At 38.7% G+C, this 25,596-nt stretch overlaps 1 protein-coding gene across 3 annotated transcripts in view; it reads left to right on the top strand.

Moving 5' to 3' along the window:
• Nucleotides 1-25,596, top strand: part of TASP1 (taspase 1) — a gene marked incomplete at both ends in the record, with an annotated part of 259,575 nt that overhangs the window by 111,893 nt on the left and 122,086 nt on the right. For all 3 annotated transcript variants that reach the window (XM_080716070.1, XM_080716071.1, XM_080716072.1), the window contains one exon: nucleotides 7,564-7,642. In XM_080716070.1, the coding sequence (XP_080572196.1) occupies nucleotides 7,564-7,642 (79 nt within the window). The remainder of the gene's footprint in view (nucleotides 1-7,563; nucleotides 7,643-25,596) is intronic.

The raw sequence follows: 25,596 nt of genomic DNA on the forward strand, positions 1-25,596 counted from the left end.
TGCCTTCATTACAGTGTAATTCCCATGACTTTCTCATTGTTTTTTGTTTGTTTTGGTTAGGAAAATAGCAACGACAGAACCAAGGATAGTTCTGGACTGTGTTAGAGGATATTACATCTAACAATCTTGAAGCCATTCTGCCTCCACACATGGGACTATCCTGGAAAAAGAAATACTTGTAAAATTGTTGTGTTGATTTGTTCTATTTGGCTAATTCATTAATATGGAACTCGTGAGAGCTGCAAAAGTCAGAATAAAGTGTAGAGGAGTAGAGTCAAGGTGTTTACAGGAATATGCACTTTCTAAATTGAATTGTGTTGGGTAGAGGAAATTTAATTAGCCTGGAAATAGGAAGCATCACATTAGAGGCAAAGAATACTTTTTGTTGTTGTTGTTTTGTTTTTAGGACTGGGGATGGAACCCAGGGGCATTCTATCTCCAGCTATACCCCCAGCCCTATTTTTTAGCCTTTTATTTTTGAAGGGTCTCGTTAAGTAGCTGAGGCTGTCTGTATACCATGATCCTCCAGTTCCGCCTCCCGAATGCTGGGATTACAAGCACCTGCCACCATGCTCGGCTCAAGAACAGCTTTTGACAAGCATGACAGTATAAAACAACATAAAGGAAATTTGTATCATAGGCTAATAATTTTTATAAATGTGCTGAAATGAGATACTTTTAAATGCTCAGATGGACTATTTAGAAACTTTAGCATATTATGCAGTACAAATGATAAAGTGGCAATTTGAATAAGAATTTACTTTCTTCTTTAGCTCACTATAATAATTAGAATTATTATTACTACTCTCCATACCCCTCATCCAGGCCACAAACAAACATGCCTTTAAATGTAATTGTTTAAGAATTTGGACTTTAGATTCAGGTAAACCTTTATTCTTATCCCAACTCTCCACTTACCCACTTACTATTCCCCTTACTTTAATAAATTATTCAACATCTTTAAGCTCTACTCTTCACAAGTATAAAAAAAGGCTACTAGCTACCTTACCAAGTTCTAGAAGATTAAATATGGCACAATACATTTAAATTACATGTCATAGCTGAATGTGGTGGCACACACCTGTAATTCCAGTACTTGAGAGACTGAGACAAGAAGATTGCAGGTTCAAGGCCAGCCTCAGCAACTTACCAAGACCTTCTTTCAAAATAAAGAATCATGAGCCAGGCATGGTAGCACACACTTGTAATCCCAGCATTCACAAGGCTGAGCCAGGAGGATCATGGTTCGCCGACAGGCTCAGCTACTTAGTGAGGCCCTTTGAAACTCAGTGGACCCTGTTTCAAAATAAGGAATAAAAAATAGGGTAGGGGTGTAGCTCAGAGATAGAATATCCCTGGGTTCCATTCCCTGTACCGAAAAAAAAAAAAAGAGAGAGAGAGAGAGAGAGAGAGAGAGAGAGAGAATTTGTTTAGAGAGAAGAAACAAAGGGTAAACATAGTTTTTACTTTTATTTTATCTTTTTAATATTCTTACTTTTTTTAAATTTATTTTATTGGTGCACTGTATTACAAACTTTTGTAGACATACATGCACACATCGCCCAGTCAGCCCCCACCCGATCCCCACCTCATTCCCTCCCCACCCCTCCTTCCCATGCTTGGCTTAGTGGTTGACATCTAGTATTATAGCAAATTATCCAAAATTAAAAATGATAATCTCACATAACAGTTTTATTTGTCTGATACCAAGCTTTTGATGACTTAAAGATAACATTTCAATATTTCTTTTTGCTTTCTTTCTTACCAGAGAATATTTTTTTCCTATTTTTTAGGTGAAACTATCATATATTTATATATTTATTTTTCAGAAAAAAATCTATCCTAATATGAAATATGGATTCTAGATACCCAAAATGATCTTGAAAAAGAACAAAGCTAGAAGATATATATTTTCTGATTTCAAACCATATAAAGCTACAATAATTGAAACAGTGTAGTACTGCTCTAAAGGTAGATATATAAACCATTGGAGTTAAATACAAGCCTAGAGCTAAATTCTTCCCTATATTATCAAGTTATTTTTGACAAGGTTTCCACGAACATTTGGTGGTGGAAATAATAATCTTTTAACTAAATATTGTTGAAAAATAATAATTAAATGGAAAATAATAAAATTGGACCCTTACCTAATCCCATATACAAGTATTAACTCAAAATAGATAAAAGACCTAAATATAAGTCTTAAGACTATAAACTTTTAGAAGAAAATCTGGGTCATAAAGCCTCACAACATTGAAATTGGCAGTGATTTCTTGGATATGATTTCAATGGCACAGGCAACAGAAGAGTATACAAACTCCCTAAAAAATAAAAAAATATTGTATATCCAAAGACAATGTAAAGAGTTAAAAGTTACTAATAGAATTGGATAAAATATTTGCAATTGCTGTATCTGAAGGTATATTAATATTCCAACTAGAAATCCTAAAAATTAACAACAATAAAGGCAAACAATACAATTTAGAGATAGGTAAAAGACTAACATAAATAATGAATCTCCACAGATAACCAATCTTAGTTGTCTGTTGGATGGAAAATCTTGTTTCTCTGGTTCTGGTGTGTGTTACCTATTTCTTCTTTGTAGTTAATCTCTTTGAGTATTTTCTCTAGCACTGGTTTTGAAGACATAAATTCCTTCAGTTTCTGTTTGTCATGGAAGCTTCTTATTTCTCCATCTAATTTGATAGAAAGTTTTGCTGGGTAGGAAATTTTTGGCTGGAAGTTATTTTCTTTCAGAGTTTGGAATATTTTACTCCAAGCCCTTCTGGCTCTCATGACTTGGTTTGGGAAGTCTGGAGTGATTCTAATTGGTTTGCCTCTGAATGTCACTTGGGCCTTTGTTTTTGTTGCCTTTAAGATTCTCTGCTTGGCTTCCACATTGGTCATTTTGACAATTATGTGGCGTGGGGATCCTCTTCTCTGATCCTGTCTAAAGGGAGTTCTATAAGTTTCCTGGATCTGTGTATCAACCTCTTGCTCTATGTTTGGAAAATTTTCTGCTATTACTTCCTTGAAGAGATTGTTGATCCCTTTGGTTTCACTTTCTTTTCCCTCCTCTATTCCAGTTATTCTTAGTTTAGCTCTCTTAAAATGGGCCCATATTTCTTCAATGTCAGATTCCTGCTGTTGGATATTTTTTTCTAGATTAGAAGCTATGCGTTCATTTTTGGAATGATCATCTTCTAAGGGCGAGATTCTGTTCTCCTTGTGGTCTAATCGGTTGTTTGTGCTTTGAATTGAGGCCTTTACTTCATTAATTGCATCCTTTATCTCTTTTTGGCTCTCTCTGAATTCTTTTCGAAGCGCCTCTATTATTTCTACAGTTATTTTCCTGATTTGATCTTCTAGAAATCTCTGATTTTCTCTTTTATCGGGTTCTGATGTTGTAGGGTTGTGGGCATTCATTGCTCCATTGTTATTCCTCTTTCCCATGATTTCGGAAGTTTGTGCCTTCTCTGGGTTCTTCCCTTGGGTCATTATGACTTCACTTAAGGTGCTCTGGATCTTGAGTCTGTAGTATCTCAGACCCCACTACTCCTTTACTGGGTTGTATCACAGAGTCTCCGACCCAGGGAATCGATAGAGGCTGCTTTAAATTATAGGGGGTGCCAGGTTGCACGTTCTCATATGGTGTGATATCTTTGCCACCGCCACTCCCCCAGTGGGTCAAGTCCCAGGAAGTACAGTACTGGGATTTCTCCTCTGTGGCCCGCAATTTGACTCACTGTTCTTGAGTTCGTAGATGTAGCTGTACTGGACTCGTTGAATTCGCTGCTGCTGCCGCCGGTGGCAATATGGCGCTGCTGCTACGCCCTTGGCCGTGATGCTGGCTAATTTCTTCTTGGTTTTGAATTCCACTCTGAGTTCTTGCAGCGTGTGCTGAGCTCAGCCACTGGGAGCTTTAGATGTTCCCTGCGCTGAAAAGTCCCGCTCGGCTGTTCCACAGCGGCTCACCTCGGCTTGCTGTAGCCGTCTGGTGAATTTGCCGCTGCCGCCAGCAGTATGGCGCTGCTGCCGCGTCCTCGGGCGTGAGTCCAGTGTATCTCCTCTGTGGCTCTGAGCTCTGTTCTCAGACCACTTTCTCTGTGGAGCCTGGTGATTTTTTTTGTTTCTCTGGTGATGGTGTTTTCTGGCTATGAAAGGCGCTGATTTTGTGGTAATGGAGATTGGTTGTTAGCGAGGCTCTTAAGCCCCGCTTTTCTCGGTCGCCATCTTCCCGGAAGTCCGGTTGCCATCTTCCTGGAAGTCATATTCTTACTTTTAAACATAATTTTAACTATGCTTACTAAGAGGTAGCCTTGTAGCCTTCTTAAAAAAAAAATTTTTTTTTTTTTGAGTGCAGCCTTCTGGTCAGGGTAATTATTGGAAATGCAAAGGATAATTGTCAGAATTTTCAATGAAGGAAGATGCACCTTTCTACTTCGGTCTTATGTACTCTAAGACTTTGGCTGATCCAGCTTCGGCTTCTGGCAGCACTAGTTGAATTGCTTATTATATAAATTTTCCAGTTTTATTCTGAAATCTGTGTAAGAAATCATTTCTGAGGGGTTTTCAGTTACCAAATTGACCTAGCAGTGTTAGCAAATGAGGTTAAAGCATGCATTGTAGAAGCATAGTATTTTTAAAGCCATTAACAGATGCCCAGTGTCTGCCACACTGGACGTGTCCTGTTCAGTCTTTTATTCTACTTTTAAGAGCCTATTATTAATGACACTGGTGGGTCACACAAACACAGGAGACTTCATGTCTAGATATCCTGGACTCTGGATTTCTTTCTTTGCTTGCTACCCCCCCCCCTTTCTTTCTTGGTACTGGAGATAGAACCTGGGGCCTTCTACCTCCTGGCTACACTCCCAGATCTATTATATTTTAATTTGGAAACAGGGTCTCACTAAGGTGCTGAGAGCCTCACTAAGTAGCTAAGGCTGACTTTGAATCTGTGTGATCTTCATGTCTCAGCCTCCCAAGTACTGGGATTACAAGCATGCACCATGACGCCCAGCTGGTTTATTTCTTAAAGAAGGTGTTTAGAGGAGAGGAGGGGGAGTTTTCATTGCAAAGTCTTAGAGAATAGTTCATAAATCTGGGATTTTTTTTTTTTGGAGTAATAAAAGAGGACTAGAATAGCTGTTTAAAAATATTTGGAGAGTCTTATGGGGGAAGTTAAGCTATTTCCAGAAGCAGAACCAGGACCAGTGGGTAAAAGTTCAAGCAGATATATATCTTCTAGCTTTGTTCTTTTTCAAGATCGTTTTGGGTATCTAGAGTCCATTTTCCATATTAGGATAGATTTTTTTTCTGAAAAATAAATATATAAATATATGATAGTTTCACATAAAAAAATATAAAAAAATATTCTCTGGTAAGAAAGAAAGTAAAAAGAAATATTGAAATGTTATCTTTAAGTCATCAAAAGCTTGGTATCAGAAAAATGAAACTGTTATGTGAGATTATCATTTTTAATTTTGGATAAATTGCTATAATACTAGATGTCAACCACTAAGCCAAGCATGGGAGGGAGAGATGGGGAGAGAATGGGGTGGGGATCGGGTGGGGGCTGACTGGGCGATGTGTGCATGTATGTCTACAAAAGTTTGTATCCCACTATTTTGTATGAATACAGTGCACCAATAAAAAATAAAAAAAAATTAAAAAAAAAGTTCAAACAGATATTTTCACAGTCTACGGATGAATATATTCCATGAATATATTCTCACATGAGAGAGTGAGGTGCTATGAAGTACCTGGAATGTTTTATGAAGATTCCTACTCTGAGTAGAGGATTGGAGCAACTGAGTTCTAAAGCCCTTGTTAAAAAAAATAATAAAATATCACAGAAAGCTGAAGTCTATCTGGTTACCTTTCCCAGTCTTAACCTTTTCCCCAGTCCTTAGAAGTGAGTTACTCGAAAATAACAGTACTGTTTTATGGAAGTATCTTTTTCCTCTATCATCGTTAGTAAATATTGAATGAATGTACTATTATAACTTGCTTTTCCAAAAAAAAAATTCAGCAATATGTTTTTGACAGTTTTTTGTATTCATTTTAAAGATTTAACAATTTTTTTAACCTTTTTTTAAAAACAGATTGACAGTTTTTTCTTTTTTTTCCATTTCTCCTGCTTACCAAACATGTGGTAATGACCTCTTGAGCATGCCTCCTTGTATTTTTGTATGATAGCTAGCTGAGGGATTTTCTAACTGTACCTTAACTAAGGAGTGGAAAAGTTATTAGTTAAGATTATCCTCTCAGAATCAGAGAAGTCATTGTGGCTATTGAAAAGATATTCTGGGTAGGATTACTGGAAACAAAATAGGAATGTTTGTCAAAATACTTTATAAAACTATACTAGGTTATTGTGTTTCTGGTGGTTTCAGATGGTTAAATCTATACCACTACCTGAAAAAGTGATTAGCGTGAACAGGCCTTTTGGCCTCCTTTTTAAAACATCTGTCACAGTCTAGCAGGTGGTGAAGATACACTGGGCTATTTGCTACACAGCTTTTTCAGTTCCTGTTTTGCTGTCCCAAGGGAAGTGTGGAAAAGAACTCCTGAAGCAGGGTTTTCTAGAGGGTAGTTAGAAGAACTGTCTGCATCCCAGAGCTCCAAAGACCATGCATAATCCTGCCAATTCCCTGTATCCCAGACACTGAACCAGAATTCTTGTCAGCAAATTGCCCAAGCAATTCAGCATATACTGAGTGTGAGAACTGTTATTTTTAAGCCAACCACATTGATTTCAAGGGGCCAGAAGAACAACTAGCTGACAAACTACAAAATGGAAAGGATTTTCAGGGAAGGAAAAAAACGATGCTGGAGAGACTCAGAAACTTTCTTTTGCTATTATCTGAGAATGTTTAGTAGAATAACCAAAAAGTATTACTTATTTTTAATTATATTTTTTGATTGATACATGATAGATTTTTGAAGATATTTATGAGGTATGATTATCTTTTGATTCATATATGTTGTGGTCACCAGAGAATGTGGAAAGTAGGGGGAGATAGGGAAAGGCTGGTTAAAACAATGTTACAGTGAGATAGGAAAAATAAATTTTTGTGTTCTCTGGTAGAGCAGAGGGAACACAATCAACAATAATGCATTGTATATCTCAAAAGAGAAGAAAACATAGTCTCTTTTTTACGTATTTTATGGTATTAGGGATTGAACCCAGGTATGTTCTACTTCTGAGCTATAACCTGCAGCCCTACTTTATTCTTTTAGTTTGAAACAGGGTCTTACTGGGTTGCTGAGGGTCTCACTAGTTTAGCTGAGGCTGGCCATGAACCTTTGATCTTCTTGTCTCAGTCTCCCAAGTACTGGGATTACAGGAGTGCTCCACCACATTCAGCAGAAGCATAGTTTTAAGATGTTAAAACAGTTGTTTGAATAGTTCTTATACAACCCCTGGCATTATCAGTTGTTATACATCATTATTAAACCAGGCTTTATCAAGTGGTTCTGATGTTTTTCTTCTGTTGAAAGCTGAAAATTACGTATAATACTTCTGAAATATTATGTCTCTACTTCCCTGTTTCCCAGGCTGCTCTTTATGGATGTGGATGCTGGGCTGAAAACACTGGAGCTCATACTCCCTACTCCACAGCTGTGAGTACCTCAGGTATTTGCTGCTTTCATGACCATTTTTCATAACCACAACCCTGTCAGTTATTTAGTGTTTAACAACAATCCTTTTAAGGAAGCATAAAGCATACGCTAAGACATCGCGTATATAAGACCATCCATGCATGGAAAAAAAGCTTTAGTTTGGGGAAGATTTTAAGGATTGTTTGGCATCACAGCGTACATGGCTTGCTCACCGTTTCGGTACAATGCTGGAGGTAACTATACCATATAGATGGATGTGTATATATATATATCTGCTAATGATCCACAATAGTGCCAAATTAGATCACAAAGTTCATAAAAGCAACAAGGCCTTTCAAAAATTAACAGATAATCTCTTGAGTAAAATGTTGACGTAAACAATGTATTTCAAAATGTATAATCTATGACATCCACTCCTAAATATCTTTTAGTATCTGCATTAGAAAAATTATTAATATTATTATTGTTATTTTGGGGTACTAGATATTGAACCCAGGGGTTTTCTACCTCTGAGCCATACCCTCAGCCCTATTTTATTTGTTTGTTTATATTTATTTATTTATTGCGGATCTGGGGATGGAACTCAGGGACAATTTGACCTCTGAGCTACACTCTCTGCCCTGTTTTTTATTCTTTATCTTGAAACGGGGTCTCACTGAGTTGCAAAGAGCCTCACCAAGTAGCAGAGGCTGTCTGCAAACCGCTATCTAGTCTTAGCCTCCCAAATGCTGGCATTACAAGAGTGTGCCACCACGCCTGGCTTATTTGTTTATTGATTGATTGATTGATTGATTGATTGATTGATTTTTGTGGTACTGAGGGTGGAACCCAGGGGCTTTTCTACCTCCAGGTTATACTCTCAGACCTAATTTTTATACTTTTTTTGGAAACAAGTTCTCACTAAGTTGCTAAGAATCTCACTAAGTATCTTAGGCTGGCTTCGAACCTGCGCAGTCCTCCTGTCTCAGCCTCCCAGTGCTGGGGTTACAAGTGTGCGTCACTGTATCTGGCTTTATTTATTTTGAAACCGGGTCTGGCTAAGTTTTTGAGGCTGGCCTTGAACCTGTGATTCTCCTGTCTCAGCCTTCAGGTACTGGGATTACAGATGTATGCCACCATGCCCAACAGGAAAATCATTATAACTTAGTATCGAGAGAGAAGGGGGGGGGAATGAATGAGAATGCCTGAAGTGGGGTAGGAAATAAGGGGCAGGAGAGTTTTGAAGGAAAGTCTTTTCTGCATTTTCTTAGTAATATACCAGATATACTTGAAGTCTTTTCTCTCTATATGCTGCTGTTTCATCCCTTTGCCAGCTTAGCCTTTAAGTTATAGTCCTGTTGCTTTCCCCCATATTCTCAGGCTTTTGGGTGAGGTAGAGAGGACAGATGTAGCTGCCTTCCCTTCCATTCTTTCTTCAATTTCTTGCCCCATTGGTTTCTGCCACAGATAGTACTATCCTCCCAGTCCAGCAGCCTGCTTTGCTCACTGGCTACTCTTGGCAGTGCTTGCTGCAGGTGCTGCCAGTGTCAGCCTGGCTCTTAGTTGGTCCTGCCTCTCTGACCTGCTCAGTCTTGGCCTTCTTGATGGACTCCTCTTCCTCTGTCCTCCCACTGATAGCAAACTCTGGTTTGGTCCTCCCCCAACCCCTGGTTCTCTTCAACTCCCTATATGCATTCTCGTGGTGATTCAGTGAATATGTTACTGTTCTCATGACTTTAGCACTTCACTCTGGGGCTTTTTCGTCCACATCTCTGGATACTTCATTGTCTCTTGAAGTCCACATGTGTCCTTTCTGACTTCCTATTGGACATACCCCTAGGATATATGTGTACACACGAGACTCAGCAGGTTCAACAGAACAGCTTTTTCTTTATTTCCAGCTCATGGCTACCTTTCACCTGAGCTCCCTGGCTCTTTTATTTATTTATTTTTGTCTTATTTTTATTGTTTTGCAGTACAGAGGATTGACCCCAGGAGTGTTCTACCTCTGAGCTATTTCATTTTTTAATTTTGAAACTTAGTCTTGCTAAGTTGGTGAGGCTGTCCCTGAACCTGTCTTTGCCTCCCAAGCACTGGGATTATAGACATTTACCACCACCCCAGTTCCCTAGCTCTTTTATTGCCCCTCTCTATTCTGTCCTTTCATTTTCTATTCAGATCTTTGTTCCCCTGCCCACCTACTGTAGCTTCTCTCCTTAGATCCTTTTTTTCATCAGTGGAAAATTAAGACTGTGAGCCAATGGCCTATCAGATAAAGTATAACATTGGATTTAAACCATCCCTATAAAATTGGCAAAAAGTTGGTTTTTCGTTTTTCATTTTGAGGAAATAAGCAAAATGTCATAATGAGTTAATTTTTAGTTTAATATTTATGGAACATGAAAGTCTTGACATATAATGTTTATGAATTTGCCTGTGTATACAATTAAGTATAGTCCTATGTCTTTGGCAAAAAGTTGTATGTGAACAAACTGAAATTTAAAACAGAGAATTCATTGTTTCATTTTAATTTTTTAAATATTTATTTTACTTTGTGGTACTTGGTCTTGAACTCAGGGGCATTCTCCCTCAGAGCTACACCCCCAGCCCTATTTTATTCTTTTTTTTTTTTTTTTTTTTGTGGGTTGATGATAGAACCCAGGAGGATTTGACCTCCAAGCTCTACCCCCTGCCCTATTTTTTATTCTTTATTTTGAAACAGGATCCACGAAATTGCGGAGAGCCTCACTAATATAGATGAGGCTGCCCGTGAACTGTGATCCTCCTATCTTCAGCCTCCCAAGCACTAGGATTACAAGCATGTGCCACCAAGCCCAGCTTATTCTTTATTTTTAATCCGGGTCTCACTAAGTTGCCAGGGCCTCACTAAGTATCTGATGCTGGCTGAGAACTTGTGATCCTCCTGTCTCAGCTTCCCAAGTACTGGGATTACAAGCATGTGCCACCATGCTCAGCTTTTTTCATTTCTATTTTCCCAACAAAGTCCAGTTAGTATCATGCGTTATTTTGTTTTGGTCAGTATATATCTCAATGAATAGTTTGCTGTCAGGATGTTTCTCTCCTATAGATGTTAGGGCTGAATTCTACTTTAAATTGCAGTATTGAGAGCTTGCATATATCAATCTGGGAAAGAGGTTCAATCTCTGGAATTATAGCCCAACAATTTTTTAAAAAATCGGTAATATAAAAGTTGAAATGATAATATACATTTTTTTTGTTATGTGTGGGGAATGAACTTGGGGGCATTCTACCTTTGAGCTACATCTCCAGACCTCTTTTATTTTTATTTTGAAACAGGAACTTGTTAGGTTGATGCGAGTCTCACTGAGGCTGTCCTTGAACGTGTGAACCTCTTGTCTTAGCCTCCCAGATGCTGGGATTACAAGCATGTGCCACCATGCTCAAGTGAGAACATACTTTATGAATTTGATGCTATTAAGTAAAATGCAATGGGTGAGTGGCTAAAACCATAGAAGAAAAGTCTTTCCTCTTTTCTGTTATTTCCTTCTTTGCTCATCTCATATCAGTTGAAGATGGTTCTAAGCCGGGCATGACAGTGCACACTTGTAATCCCAGCATTCGGGTGGCTGAGACCGGAGGATCGTGGTTCTAGGACAGCATCAGCTACTTAGTGAGGCCCTCTGCAACTTAGTGAGACTATGTTTCAAAATAAAGAATAAAATATAGGGCATGGGGTGTAGTTTGGAGGTCAAATGCACCTGGGTTCCATCCTCAGACCTGAAAAAAAAAAATGATGATTCTATATCTAAAGATATCTTTTGGTTTCCAGTTCATGATATCCAGAGTAGCCTCTTAACCTTGATATTCAACTTGTCTTGTTGCATCCTTCCAAGTTAGAGGTCTACTCACCAGAACCTGAGCATAACCTCCAGTTCCTCCTATCTATAGGACACTGTGTTTGCTTCACTCTAGTTTTTCCTGGGGCTGTTGGTTTGAGACCAACAGTGGAAACACATGGCAAAGTTGGGTGACTAAGTCCTAAGAAAGGTGGAACATAGAAATTGGCAATTATTTGTCCAGAATAAAGAAGACTTGTGCCTTAGGGTATTGCAGAAAATCCAGAGATGTAGCCTGCATTTTGGGCTTATATATCTTGAAAGGTGAAAATTGAAAAGCAGAAAGAAGATAGTTAGTTATGGTCAGGATAGGGCTCTCCTGAGGCCAGACAGGAGATTTGGTCATTAGCTGGAGGGACAAACTCCAGCATCTTGTTCTCATCACTGGGTGGGGGCTGGAGTGGCAGGAGTGGATCTTACAAACTCTGACTAATGTTCTGGCATCAAGGGAATTTGCTTAGCTAGGAAGAGAGCAAACAAACACCTTGGTTCTTTTCCAGACTCTTAACTGTGGGACTTGAGCAAGGGATTATTTGCACAACAGGAGTAATACCTAGTTTTCCTGTGAGGATTGAATGAGCTGACATAAGGTGGCCCTTAGTGCACTTCTTGGTCCAGTGTGCCGTTGAGTCTGTCACCATTTTTTACAAACAGCATTAATTTTATAACACTAAGGAAAAGAAAAATATTGCCAATTGAAGTATGACTTATTTTTTTTCATTACTTAAATCATGACTGTTATTTTATAAGGAAATATAGAATTAAGAATGTTCCTCCAGTGAGAATATTTGCCTCACTAATAATAAATTCATATCTGATTGTTAATTTCCTTCATGGCAGGCAAATCTAACATGTAGTTCTGACCTGGCACAGGACTGAAAGGCCAACAAATGGAACAGCTTGCATCCAGTGGTAGTGTTTAGCCAGGTGTGGTTACACAGTAATCCCAGTACTTGGGAGGCCGAGGCAGGAGAATTTCAGGTTCACAGCTAGATTTAGCAACTAGCGAGACTTTCAGCAATTTAGAAAGACCTTTTAGCAATACAAAATAAATTTTTAAATTTTATTTCAAAATAAAATAATAAAATAGTCCTGGGAAGTAGCTCAGGATAGGACACTCCTGGGTTCAATCTCTAGTACCTCTTCAACTCCCCAAGAAAACAAAAAATAGTGGCAGCTCTGAAACCAGTGCAGACTGTAGGGCAGAATGGGAGGGTGCTGTCAAGTATAAATGTATCTACCGATTCCAGAAGCCTTTAAATGTGAGAAAAACACATTTTAGAGCTGATGCACTAGACTGTTTCTGTATGCGTTCTTGCTTGTGTGAAAATCAACAACTGCCTCCCTCTTGAGGCAGTCAGATACACTCTTGAGGAATGAAGGGCTGTGTGTATGTGGTCTCCTGAGTGGCTGGCATGTAGCCTAATCTACAAATAAAACTGAAGAAGTGACTGTGTGGTTCTAACCTCTTCTAGAAGGATGCCTATTTTTTCAAAAAAATATTCACCATAGAATTTATTTACTATAATTTAAAAATATGATTCTCTTTGTCTTATTTGCAGTCACACATAATTATTTAGGAACACAGATGCATAATGTAAGATTCATCTGTGTTCTGTCTGTGGCTCTGGAAAGGAAGAGCAGATCGAGGATTAGAAGATCAGAAGGAGGAAAAAAAACCAGGAGATCAAGTTTATGCTTTGGTTGACCTTAATATTTGGTCTTCTGTTATTTATCTGCACTATTTTCATATTCACTCTCTCCCTCCTACCTTTTTTCCTCCCTTAAAGAGATAGAATGAGTCCAGAGTGTACTGATGCTATCTGCCCAGAGATCCGAAGATATAAATTCAATCCTCTTTTCTTAAAGGGTCTGGTGTGAAGAAAGATCTTCTGCCTGGCTTATGGTATGATGCCCAGTGATTTCTGATTTTTCTAAGGTCTTAGTTTTTGGGGGTTTTGACTTTGGACAGTCCTAGAAAGCCTAGGGCTATAAGAACTGTAGCTGTGACTTGCCAGGAGTAGCTTCAGAGGTGCATGGGATTAAAAGAAACACAAAAATGGAAGCAGTCGAATGCCTTAATGTTTTTTGAGCTGGTGACTGGAGTCTGCTCTTCAAGGGCTGGGAGAGTTTGCCACTCTTTCTTGATTTCTCAACCTAATGAGTGACCATAGGTCACCTTCTGCCCCTCTGTGGAGGAGTGGCTAATAAGACTATGCTTAAAAATTCCTTCAGGGACCTCTGCCAGAAGGGAATAAGGCAGCCTTCCTGTGAGGGGAGTTACAGAACAGAGGTCGAGCACTGCTGAGAGGTATGCCTGGCCACATGGTCCCGCCATTGCTTGTGGCGTAGGGTGGATGGCAGGCCAGGGCTGGGCTTCAGCAGGCATTCTTCCTCTCGTGCTGTGGTGAATCAGTCCCAGCCATAGTCAGGACTCCGTGCAGGTTGCCTAGGGATTCAGTCTTCCTTCTAGCTCTTTACCAGTTTTTTAGCAATTCTTCAATGTGAAAGTTCAAGGAATCTTCAGCACTTGAGGTTTGTTATTTTTGTTAGTTCTCTCTTTTACTCTTGGATATACTTCAGTCAGGCCTATCTACCACTCCATCAGTCTTCTCTTGCCAAGGTTAAGAGTTGCCTTTAAGATCCAGCTTATCTTTAGATCTGTGAGCACCTTTTGACACCGTTGCTGGCATGGCTTGCTCTTATTGCAAATCCTGTCTTCACTTCACGTGTCCTCCCAGTTCCCTGGCTGCTAGTCTCCTTGGTTAGTATTTCTCATTTCTGACCTCTTAGTGTTCAAGTGCCACAGTTTCTAGACCTTGAGCCTCTTCTTGTTTTCTTGGCGTACCTGCTTTCTTGGTCCGTCATCCAGTCTGATGGCTAATTACCATGTGCATGCTGAGGACATCCACATTGTTATCTCCAATTTGAGCCTCTCCCGAGTATTCAGTTATAATTCAGCTGGTCATTGAAATTCTCTGCTCGTATGTCTAATAGGCATCTCAAATTTAGCATGTCCAAATATGCATTCTTCAAGGTTCACACCTCTGTGGACCTGGTCTCTTGGAATCTTTAGCATGCAGGATGTGGCAGCTTCATCTTCGCAGGGGCTCAGGTCAAAACCTTAGAGCCATCTCTGACACTCTTTCCTATCTCACCCAAATCTAATCTCTGTCAACACTCCCCTCTAAGTATATTTAAAATTTGACTACTTTTCAGCTCCTTCTCTTTTTTCGTGTATGTATGTGTATGGTACTGGAGATTGAACCCAGGGGTGTTCTGCCTCTGAGCTACACACCCAGCTCTGTTGTATTTTTTTGTTTTGAAATAGGGTTTTGCTAGGTTGCTGAGAGCCTTGCTACATTGTCAAAGCTGTCCTTGAACCTGAGATCCTTCTATCTCAGCCTTCCAAGTACTGGGATTACAGGCATGTGCCACCACACGCAGCTTAGCTCCTCCACTCACCAACAGAGGCAAGGTTACCTCAAATACAGCTTATTGCAGTGATCTGCTAGCTGGTCCCTTGCTTTTGCACTTTCTCCCTTCATTGAGTTTTCAGCCCAGGTTTTGGTCCAAACCTAACTCAAATCATGTCTCTCTCCTTTGAACTGTCCAATAGCTTCTCATCTCACCTACAGGAAAAGCTAAAGCCCTTATTATGGGGCCATCTTCTCTTAGATTTCAGCTTTTGCCTCCTTCCTTTGCCTACTTGGTTCCAGCTACTGTCGTTGCCTTGCGGTATTTCACATGTGCCTTGCACACCAACCTTGGGAACTGTGCCCTGCTTTGCTTCCTGACCTTTGGCTCTCTCCCCTTAGGAACTGGGCCCCATTCTACCTTCTCAGGTCTTTGTTCACATGGTTTACCTTCTCTTTGAAATGGTCTTTGACCATCCTGTATAAACATAAAAGTCTTCAATCTTTCTCTCATGTTTTATTTTTCTCTGTTGACTGTATTATCTCACAATTTGTATCTTTTCTTTATTTTCTGTCCACTCTGAATTCCATGAGATTTAGGTTTTTCAACAGCTTTGTTTATTGATGTGCAAATGGTGCTTATTACATAGAACTTCTGATGTTGGTGGAGATAAGTCAGGGCTGAGAGGAAGGTAAGTCAGGGCTGGGACTGGTGACAAATTCTAAGGCAATATTCTGATGACAAAAGCAGGATGTTTGAGGAAGAGGGCTGAGGATACGGCATTTGGAGTTTAATTTGGTAGGGTTTTTTTGCTATACTAGAGATGGAACCCAGGGGCATTTGACCTCTGAGCTACACCCCCCAGCCCTATTTTTAGTATATTTATTTATTCATTTTTTAAACTTATTTCTGCATTTATCTGTTTATTTCTGGGTGTGGAACCCAGGGACATTCGACCTCTGAGCTACACCCCCTGCCCTATTTTTTTTTTTTTCTTTATTTTGAAAGAGGGTCTCATTGACTTGCGGAGGGCCTCACTAAATAGCTGAAGCTGTCCGCAAACTGCTATCCTTCGGTCTCAGCCTTCCAAATGCTAGGATTACAAGCATGTGCCATCATGCCCAGCTAATATGGTGTTTTAGATGATGGTCTCTAGAAGACTTCGAATAAGCAGTTTCTTTTGTAAGAAGTGGGATCCTTTTGGAAGCAACTTGTAGATACATGTTTAATCTCTGAGGTTGTTCTCAAATGATATCCAGTGATTCAGCCAATAAGAAGCAAGTTTACATACCTGGTTTTTAATCCTGCTGGTGGACTTTAGATTCTGTCGACCGCTTGGTTCTTCTTTCGGCCTATGAGGCAGGGCTCTTTCCCACAGTGCTCTCGTGGCTGACACTGGCTTCTCAGAAGTTTCTTGGCATAATGAAATAATAGAACTTTTATAACCTCATAGTACTTTGCAAGATTCTTCCAGTGCCCAGGGTAAGAAGCAACAACTTAAGCTGAAATAATTCAAGATATAGTATGTACAATTGGGAATAATGCTATGAAAAATCCTTTTGTGATTTGTGACTTCTAGTGTAGATAAAAACCTTCCATTTGTAAACATCATCTTCTTAAACACTTGACTCTCTGAACTGTTTGGTTATTTAGGGTGGGGAAGCTACCATTCATTTACAGAAAGCAGAGTATATAAACTATTAGCACGTTTCCAAGAACTAAAATAATTATCTGGGTTGAGAGTTCTATTCTGAGACCGTAGCATTCTCTAGTTTGGTCACTTCATATCTCATGAGCTATTAGTATATTATTTCCTGTTATTTATGTAATTAGTCACTGATGGATCGAGATAAACACAAATTCTGAATTAAGCCAGATCATTTTCTAAGAAACCAGTTTAATGTGATGGCTTTTTTCATTCTGTGTGTTGGAAGTTTCACTTGAGTAGATTTCCCTCCCCCATTGTCAAATAATCCAAGCTCATTGAAGATAGTTTGGAAAATGAGACCGATAACTTTGCAGTCCTATATCAGTCAATATTAATATTTTTAGTTGAATATTGTTAATCATGGTGTTCATATACTGATAGTAATATGCCTGTCCGATTTCTCGAGAATAAAATTTGATAAAGTTAAAAAAATTAATATTTTGGTGGATTTTTGCCATGAAACAAAAGTGGGAATACTGTTTAACTTGTATCATGTTTTGTTTATTAAATATCATATAGTGAGCATATTTAGGTATCATTAGGTATTTTTCCAAAGGAAATTTTAGAGAAAATGAAGGATATCTTTTCATGAAATTTTCTCCTCTGCAAGTTGACTTGTAATAGCTTTTATGCAGTAAAGTCACAACTGTTTTAGAGATTATTATATGTACTCTATTCTGGATATGATGGAAGTAAAGACATAGCCCCTGTCTTCAAAGGGCCTGAAAGCTGTGGCCTTACCTGATAATGTAAGGAACTTTCTTGCCAGTACAGAAATATGTTGAATATTATTATGCCAAAAGGCTTGCTCGTCCTCAGTGAGGTTCTGCTGCATCTGTTCATGCCGGGAATGTATACAGTGCCTCCCAAAGGGTGATGTCCAGGCACCTCTTGACTCATCCAGGACCTGATGACCTGACTGTTGGTCCATGAGTAGTACCTTCCTTTCCTGCCTCCTTCCTGCCCTCAAGTCCCACTCAGCAGAGTGTCTGTACGTGGAGCACTCCCATCACACACCCATACACTCACTGAAATGCCTCCATCATCGCGAGCTTCCTGTACTTTATGGAGGGAAAATAAGTCTCTCTTGTAGATTGCAGACCTGGATTACAGTGGATCAAGTGAGCCAAAAGATGTTCTTTTGATGTTTGTAATTTCTAAGACTTTTTTTTCCCCTAGACACTTAGCTTGCATTGCTTTGTTGTTGTTTTGTGAAAGAACAGACTTCTAATTTTAAAACCTGAGGTGAAGAAATGGTAAAAACAGAGGCATGAGATCAAGTGATGAGCTAAAATGCCAGTGCTGTGATCCTCAATGTAATTTTCCCTTTGATTGTTCTCACTTGAAAGAATGCTTTTTCCTTTCCATTGTAGAGTACTACCTGCTGTCAGTGGGAGAGGGAGTGAGTCAAGCAACTTGTCAGAGACTCTGTAAGCTTCCTTCATATGGTTCGCAGAAACGGAGCTGAGTTTTCATTTCTTCTTTCATTCAACAGGAGTCCCTTTCATGTTTGAAAATTGAAAACGCGTGTTTTTCAGTGTGGAGCGAGAATGTGTGTGCCCTCTGGCACACCTGTTTCTAATTTCCTCACTTAAAAGCATAACCCATCAAAAGGAGCAGAAAAACAATTTCTTTCTGACACGCTGCCTCGTGGCCCTTGCTGGACTGAAGGCCTCCGTGGCTTTGCCTTCTTGGTTCCCTCTGTGGAAGGTTCTTGTTAAGGCAGAATTCATTTAATACAACCAGTGCCTTTTATAGTACGGGGCTGTTCTTGCTATTTTTCTGTTGTGGTGGTAGTTCTTTTTAGCTCAGGAGATTTAGTTGAAATAAGATTTACTATAAATATACACAGAAAGATCTTTAAAATTTTTAGATATTAAATTCAGTGGGGCAGTATTTGTTGGAAAGTTGTATTTCAGCTAATCAGTGAGCTGACTGGCTGGGAGTAAGGTTTGGTTGAACACATGAATGTTTAAATTCCATTGTGCTGTTTAACATAAATCAAATATTTCCAATGCGTTACTTCAGATTTGTGTGTCCTTTAAAGTCTTGCCAGCTTAAATGACTGTGAGGCACAATGTGTTGACTTTGAGTTTTGTAAATTGATAATTTGTTGCCATGAAAATTGTACATGGTATAACTCATCACTTTCTGAAGGTACATAGTATGTCTGATGTTGGCAACTAACTATAAAAAATTGATGCCCAGGGAATTTGAGGCTTTAGCTTTCACCTGCTTGAAGTGTGGATCTTCAGTTCCTCTTAGGGCTTCTGTGAACACTTTCAACATATGGTACATGGCTTTTTTTGAGCTTTCTTAGTTCTCTGGTATAATAATCTTAATGCTGTACCCTCAAAACAGTTTCTCAGGTTGTTGTTGTTGTTGTGGTGGTGGTGGTGGTGGTGGTGGTTATTATTATTATTTATTATCACCAACTCTTCTCAAACTGTTGTGTGCATGAATCACCTGGGGATCTTGTTAAAAATTCAGAATATGTTCCATTGAGTCTGAGATGAGTCCTGGGATTCTCTATTTTTCACAGTCTTCCAGGTAGTATCAGGGCTGCTGGTCCATAGATAATACTGTAAGCAACAAGACAACATTTCCCTGGGCAAAGTAGTCCCACAGCTGTGCCTTGCTTATAGCACCCACTACATGCAATTTATCAGTCTTCTTCTTTGTGTTTTGGTGTACGTAAAGGAGACCTGAGTCAGCTGGTTATAGTAGTGTACACCTGTAATATCAGTTACTGGGGAGGCTGACTTAGGAAGATTAAAAGCTTGAGGTCAGCTTGGGCAATCCATCAAGACCCTGATAATAAAAAAGAGATGGAGCCAGGCGTGGTGGCGCACACTTGTAATCCTGTGCTTGGGAGGCGGAGACAGGAGGATCGCGCTGGTTCGAAGCCAGCCTCGCTGGCTTAAGTGACCCTGTTTCCAAATAAAAAAATATAAAACAAAATAGGTCTGGGAGTGTAGCCCAGAGGTAGAAGGGTTTCCAGGAACCCCAGTACCACCACCAAAAAAGGAATGGATATAGCTCAGTGGTAGGATGCTTGTCTCATGCACAAGGCCCTGAGTTTGGTCCCCAATATCACAAATAACTAAATAATAAGTAAAAACATAAATAAAAAAGAATAAAAGAAAGAAGTAAAAGAAGATGAAGAAGGTGGTCTGAATAGTTTAATAAGTTACCATTTGAGCCAGTATGGAGAAGGACTACCAAAATGGGATTATTGTGCTAGAGTTAGTAATATTTGTTTCTTAACTTGCATGGAATATGCCTAGTCCTATACACTAAAGGTTCTTGTTGTAAGAAAAATGGATAAAATAAACTGCTAATTCTCTAAAGTGTTGAGAGTGGTTATAAGGACACAATACTAAATCAAATATCTTTTATTTTAACCAGCTCTGTCCATGGTGGCTGGTTAATTTGGGTGAGAAGATTTATTTGTGAATCATAGAAAGTGGGGGCATGTAAACGTAAAATGTAGAAACAGTTTGAATTCTTTATTGCTATGTTGTTGAGCACTTCTTGTGGTTCTCATTAGTGAATTAGAGGATGATCCGACCCACAGTATAACATGCCTTGACCAGATGATACCTCATATTTTTATTTGCAGAATATTTTGCTCAAATTTTGAAAAGTTCATTTATTTGTATATTGTATTATTTTTAGCTTTGATGAAAAATAGTTGAAGTACATCCTGGCTTCTGTGGATAGTGATTTTATGAAAACTGGAGTTGGAAGCTGTAGAATTGGAGACTAAAAAAATTCCACAGTGGTATTTAGCTCTACATGCACTCACATTGATTGGAAGAGCAGGTACACTCAGGAGGCACACTGAGGTGGGCACAGTTATGGGAATTTGGATTCAGATTTGGGCTTTAATCCTAATAAAAGGAGCAGATTGGCAGGATTGTGTATCTCCCTGTCCCAGGATTATGACATCCCTCCTTATGGAGGCGGGACACGAAGGTATTCTAATTATCATTGATGTTGGCATGTTTCACTATTGCATTTTCTATTGATTGGGACTCAGTGTTATGGCTATGCTTAGCAGTACTGAAGCTATGTTTAGCAATACTCTGTTTCTCTCTGTCTGTCTCTGCCCTAAATGGAATGGTTTCTTAGTTCTTCATAATTTCCTTGTAAATTATTTGTATTGCAATCTTATCTTAGTTGTTGCAATTTATTAATATTGAAGAGTGATCTATGAAGAGTGATCTGCTCTTGATTGAATGCTGCTGTGATGAGGTTGTGTTCTCAGAAATATAAAAATAAGTGTCTCAATATAGACAAGATAGCTAGTAAAATTCAAGTCAGAGAAGGATAATAAGTATTTTAAGATTTATTGAGTATTTATTTCATTTGAGTTCTTCCTTGCTCTTAAAATTGAGATTTGCCCCTGTTTTACAAACTGTTTTGCTTTTCTTGACTGCTAACCTAAATGGGATATAGAAATATATGGTCTCAGCTTAAATATCTTTCATATTTATATTTTCATGTTACAAAACATAAGTATGAAAAATATATTATTTTATATATTATAAAAGTGAAGAAATATTGTAATTATATGCTCTGGGTTTACAATAACAGAATCAACAACCCAAATTGGCTTCTATAGAGCAATACATGATTTCACATAAGGAAATTCAAAGGTAGATGGGTGCCAGGACTGGTCAGCTCAGGGGCCTCATTGATGACTTCAAGGACCTGGTTCTTCCTTCCCCTTGTTACCACTGTTGCTTCTTTTTCTTGAGCTGATATCAGAGTAGCTTCTGTATTGTCAGAAAAGTCATCACAAAAATTTCCAAAGGAAGTTTCCAAACTGTGCAACCAGTTCCAGCTAAGTACTTTTTATTTAATAATTCTTATTTTCAAATATGAAGTCTGAAATTCTGAAAGGCCAGAGAGTGCCTGAAGAATATAAAGAACCTTCACTCCATGATGGTAGAAAATTGTAAGAAAGAAAATGAAACGCTAAATTTAAATTTAACCATATTTTATTTATTTATTTATTTATTTATTTATTTATTTATTTATTTATTTATTTTGGTGGTACTGGGGTTTCTGGAAACCCTTCTACCTCCAGGCTACACTCCCAGACCCATTTTTATACTTTTTAAAAATTGGAAACAGGGTCTCTTAAACCAGCGTGGCTGGCTTCGAACCTGCGGGATCCGCCTGTCTCTGCCTCCCAGGCTCAGGGATTACAAGCGTGCACCACCACGCCTGGCAAATTTAACCATATTTTAACACTAGAAGTACTATAGGCTAAGTATTTAGAAACTTAAAAAAAACATTTTATTGTCATTTAATATGTTTTTACCAAGGCAGGCACTTGGGAAGCTGAGACAGGAGGATTGCAGGTTTGTGGCCAGCTTCAGCTATTTAGTGAGGCCCTCCACAACTTAGTGAGACCCTGTTTCAAAGATAAAGAATAAAAAATAGGGCTGGGGTGTTTAGCTAGGAGATAGAATGCCCCTGCGTTCAATCCCTGATCCTGCAAAAAAGTCCTTACCAAAGCCATGCCGCTTGCCATTATTTTGGTTAACAGAGCTAGCTGTGGAAGATGGATGTTTTTGTTTTGAAGAATCAAATACAGTGGATTAAAAAAAAATACCACCACAAAGCTTGTTTATATCTTCATTTCACTTAAGTTGAATAGATGGAATGGGATCTGGCCTTTTTCAAATTGTTTATGTTCTGCTTTGCTTCTTGGTTCTGGGGCAGGATTCCTGGTTCTGTTTGAATTTGTTTTCTATTCAAGTATCATTTCCCAAATTATTGTAGGAATTAATAAAGAGAAAGTATTTCTACTCAGTAATCATTGAAAGTGTGCTAATATAATGTAATACATGCTGTTTCCTTAGCCTCGATCTACTTTGGGCATTATTGTTGTTGTTGTTGTTGCTATTATTATTATTAATTATTATTCCAAAAGGAAATCATAAGTCATCACTACAGTATTTGAAATGAAGGTCATTTGAAGGTCTCACTGTGTTTCATCTTTTTATTATAAGAACATAGATGTTTGATCTGTATTTCACTTGTGTGTAATAAAAGAGCCTGTATAAATAAAGTACATAAAATCAAAGTGACTAAAGTTGTTTTTGCTCAATGAAACTGTTATGAAATGATATCATTGTATATCTGTGCACACATATGTGCAATAATGGACAGGGATTTATACAGGGAACTGAAGAGTGGTGTTACATGCCCTAATGAATAGCTTCTGATTATTATTCCAGCCACTGTATTGTAAAATATTAGGTTCTTAATAGGTGATGTTAGTCAGTATAAACATAGTCTGGGGCCGGGCGTGGTGGCGCGCGCTTGTAATCCCCGCGCTTGGGAGGCAGAGACAGGAGGATCGCGCAGGTTCGAAGCCAGCCGCGCACGCTGGCTTAGGAGACCCTGTTTCCAAATAAAAATGTAAAAATAGGTCTGGGAGTGTAGCCCGGAGGTAGAAGGGCTTCCAGGAACCCCAGTACCACCAAAAAAATAAAAAATAAAAAAAAATAAACATAGTCTGTAATCTTTTATATCTTATACATATTCTTATCTATTATCGCTCCCGAAACTTTACAGCTTAGCGCAATAACAGTTTTCTTATTTCTCAATTTCTTCTGCCTCGTGTTTTAACTGGGTTTTATGTGGATAGTGGTTTTGCTTGTCGTGGTTAGAGATTTTCATGATCATGCCATTTTATTTACATTGCTGGTATCCTTGTTGAACTGCTAGAAGGTTGACTGTTGCCAATACGATTTGATGCTCTGACTTGCTTCTTTGCCATGCAGTATAAGGGATTCTCCTATCTAATGCGGCCTCTCCAGCAGGTAGTGGGATTTTTTACACGGTAACTCAGAACTCTCAAAACTACAAAAAAAGCAATTAGGCCTGTGTGGGACTTAGGCGTGAGACTGGCAATTGTAATTGTTAATATGAGTCACAGGGCCAATCCAGATGAGGAGGAGCGTGTGAACATCCACAGGTTTTGTCATGGGGGCCCATCTTTGAGGACGTACTAACATAGTAATTATTTTTTTTAGAGTAGCCACTCTTCTTTTGAGAATCAAAAACTATAGAATCTCTTCCCAGAAATATGCATGTAAACATAACTACCCACATGAATGCATACTTGATTCTCCTAAATTTTCATAGTATTCTTAGTTATGGATTGTCAGCTTAAATACCCTGGGTCAAATTCATAAATTTAGGAATTTAATAACTCATAAATTTAGGAATTTAATAACTCTAAGTTAGTGATTTAATAACTCAATTGTTTTAAAATAACTGCAGAAGATTCCACTGTATGGTTGTCTAATCTTTTAGAATGAGGAATGACCATTGGGGTGTGTGTGTGTGTGTGTGTGTGTGTGTGTGTGTGTGTGTGTTACTAGCGATTGAAACCAGGGGCATTTTGCCTCTGTGATATACCTTCAGTGCTCCCCAGGCCTTTTTATTTATTGTTTTTAAACAGGATTTCACTAACTCCCAGAGGCTGTTATTGGATCTGTAATCTTCCTGCCTCAGCCTCCCACATGCTGGGATTAAAGGCACTCACCACCATGCTTGGCTATTTTCTATTTTTTTATTTTTATTTTTTACTGTCTTAATATCAGTAATTTTATTTTATATACCTTTTTTTTTCCCCTTCATTGTTGCTCTTTTTGGTGGTAATGGGGTTCCTGGAAACCCTTCTACCTCCAGGCTACACTCCTAGACCTATTTTATAGTTTTATTTGGAAACAGGTTCTCTTAAGCCAGCGAGGCTGGCTTCGAACCTGCGTGATCCTCCTGTCTCCACCTCCCAAGCACAGGGATTACAAGCCTGTGCCACCATGCCTGGATATATAGCTTTTATATATATTGATGTTTGTGTCCTTACCATAAATTTCTGGAAATGTACTTTATCACTCAAAAAGACTGAACATTTTAAGGATTTTATTAGACATTGACTTCTGTAAATTTTCTTCTGAGAATTTTACATTTTCAGGTAGTATGATTAGATTTTTTTCCAGAGAAAAATGTGTGTGTGTGTGTGTGTGTTTGTGTGTGTGGCTTTTACACTTCTTTTATAGAACTCCCAAACATGCCCTATGGCACTTCAAAATTATTTTTCTTTTCTTCCCATTTCATCTCCTTTCTACATAATATTTTGGAGACATGGGGAGGTCAGCGTTTTGGTTGGCTATAGAACCATCCTTTTTTGATATTCTAGAAAAAAGCCATTAATATTCAAGATTTTAACCCCCTGACAACAGTAAACCAGACAACAGAAGAACATCCTGATGAAAAGTATGCTGGTCAAGAAAATTAGAAATTTATCCCATTAAGATGTTAGCCAATCATTTTCTTGAAAGGGGGACATCCACCAAGGTTATCTAGATGAACTGGAAGTGGGTACTAGCCCCAAATTCAGTAGGCACTTTATTAATATCCTGTTGTTGTGCCCAGTCCAGGAATTAGTTGCTTTTCTCTGGAATAAAAACTAGGAGACAAATAAATTGATATTTTTCTGACTTGATAGACATAATGTAGTTATGAGGAAAGATCACAAAATAAGTCTTATCCTGATTCTTTTGATGTGTGTGGGTCTGAGGATGGAACCCAGGGGCATTTGACCTTCAAGCTTAACCCTCTGTCCTACTTTTTATTTTTTATTTTGAAACAGAGTCTCACTAAGTTGTGGAGAGCCTCACTAAGTAGCTGAGGCTATCTGCTAATCAGAATCCTCCTGTCTCAGCCTCCCCAATGCTGGGATTACAAGCATGTGCCACCACGCCCAGCTGATTAATACTTTTAAATCTTCCAAAGGTTCACAGGAATAGTGTTCATGGGTCTTTCTTAGCATCTGGAGGCTTATTTCTGACTTTAGAGCCTTGATTCTGTAAAGTTTCATGAGGGAAGGTTTAATCCTAAACATATGTATCCAGGAATTATGTCCCTATAGTTTAACAGTTGCAGGAGTGCTATGAA

This window comes from Muscardinus avellanarius, assembly GCF_963383645.1.
Source record: "Muscardinus avellanarius genome assembly, chromosome: 19".
In the NCBI taxonomy this organism is placed as follows: Eukaryota; Metazoa; Chordata; class Mammalia; order Rodentia; family Gliridae; genus Muscardinus; species Muscardinus avellanarius.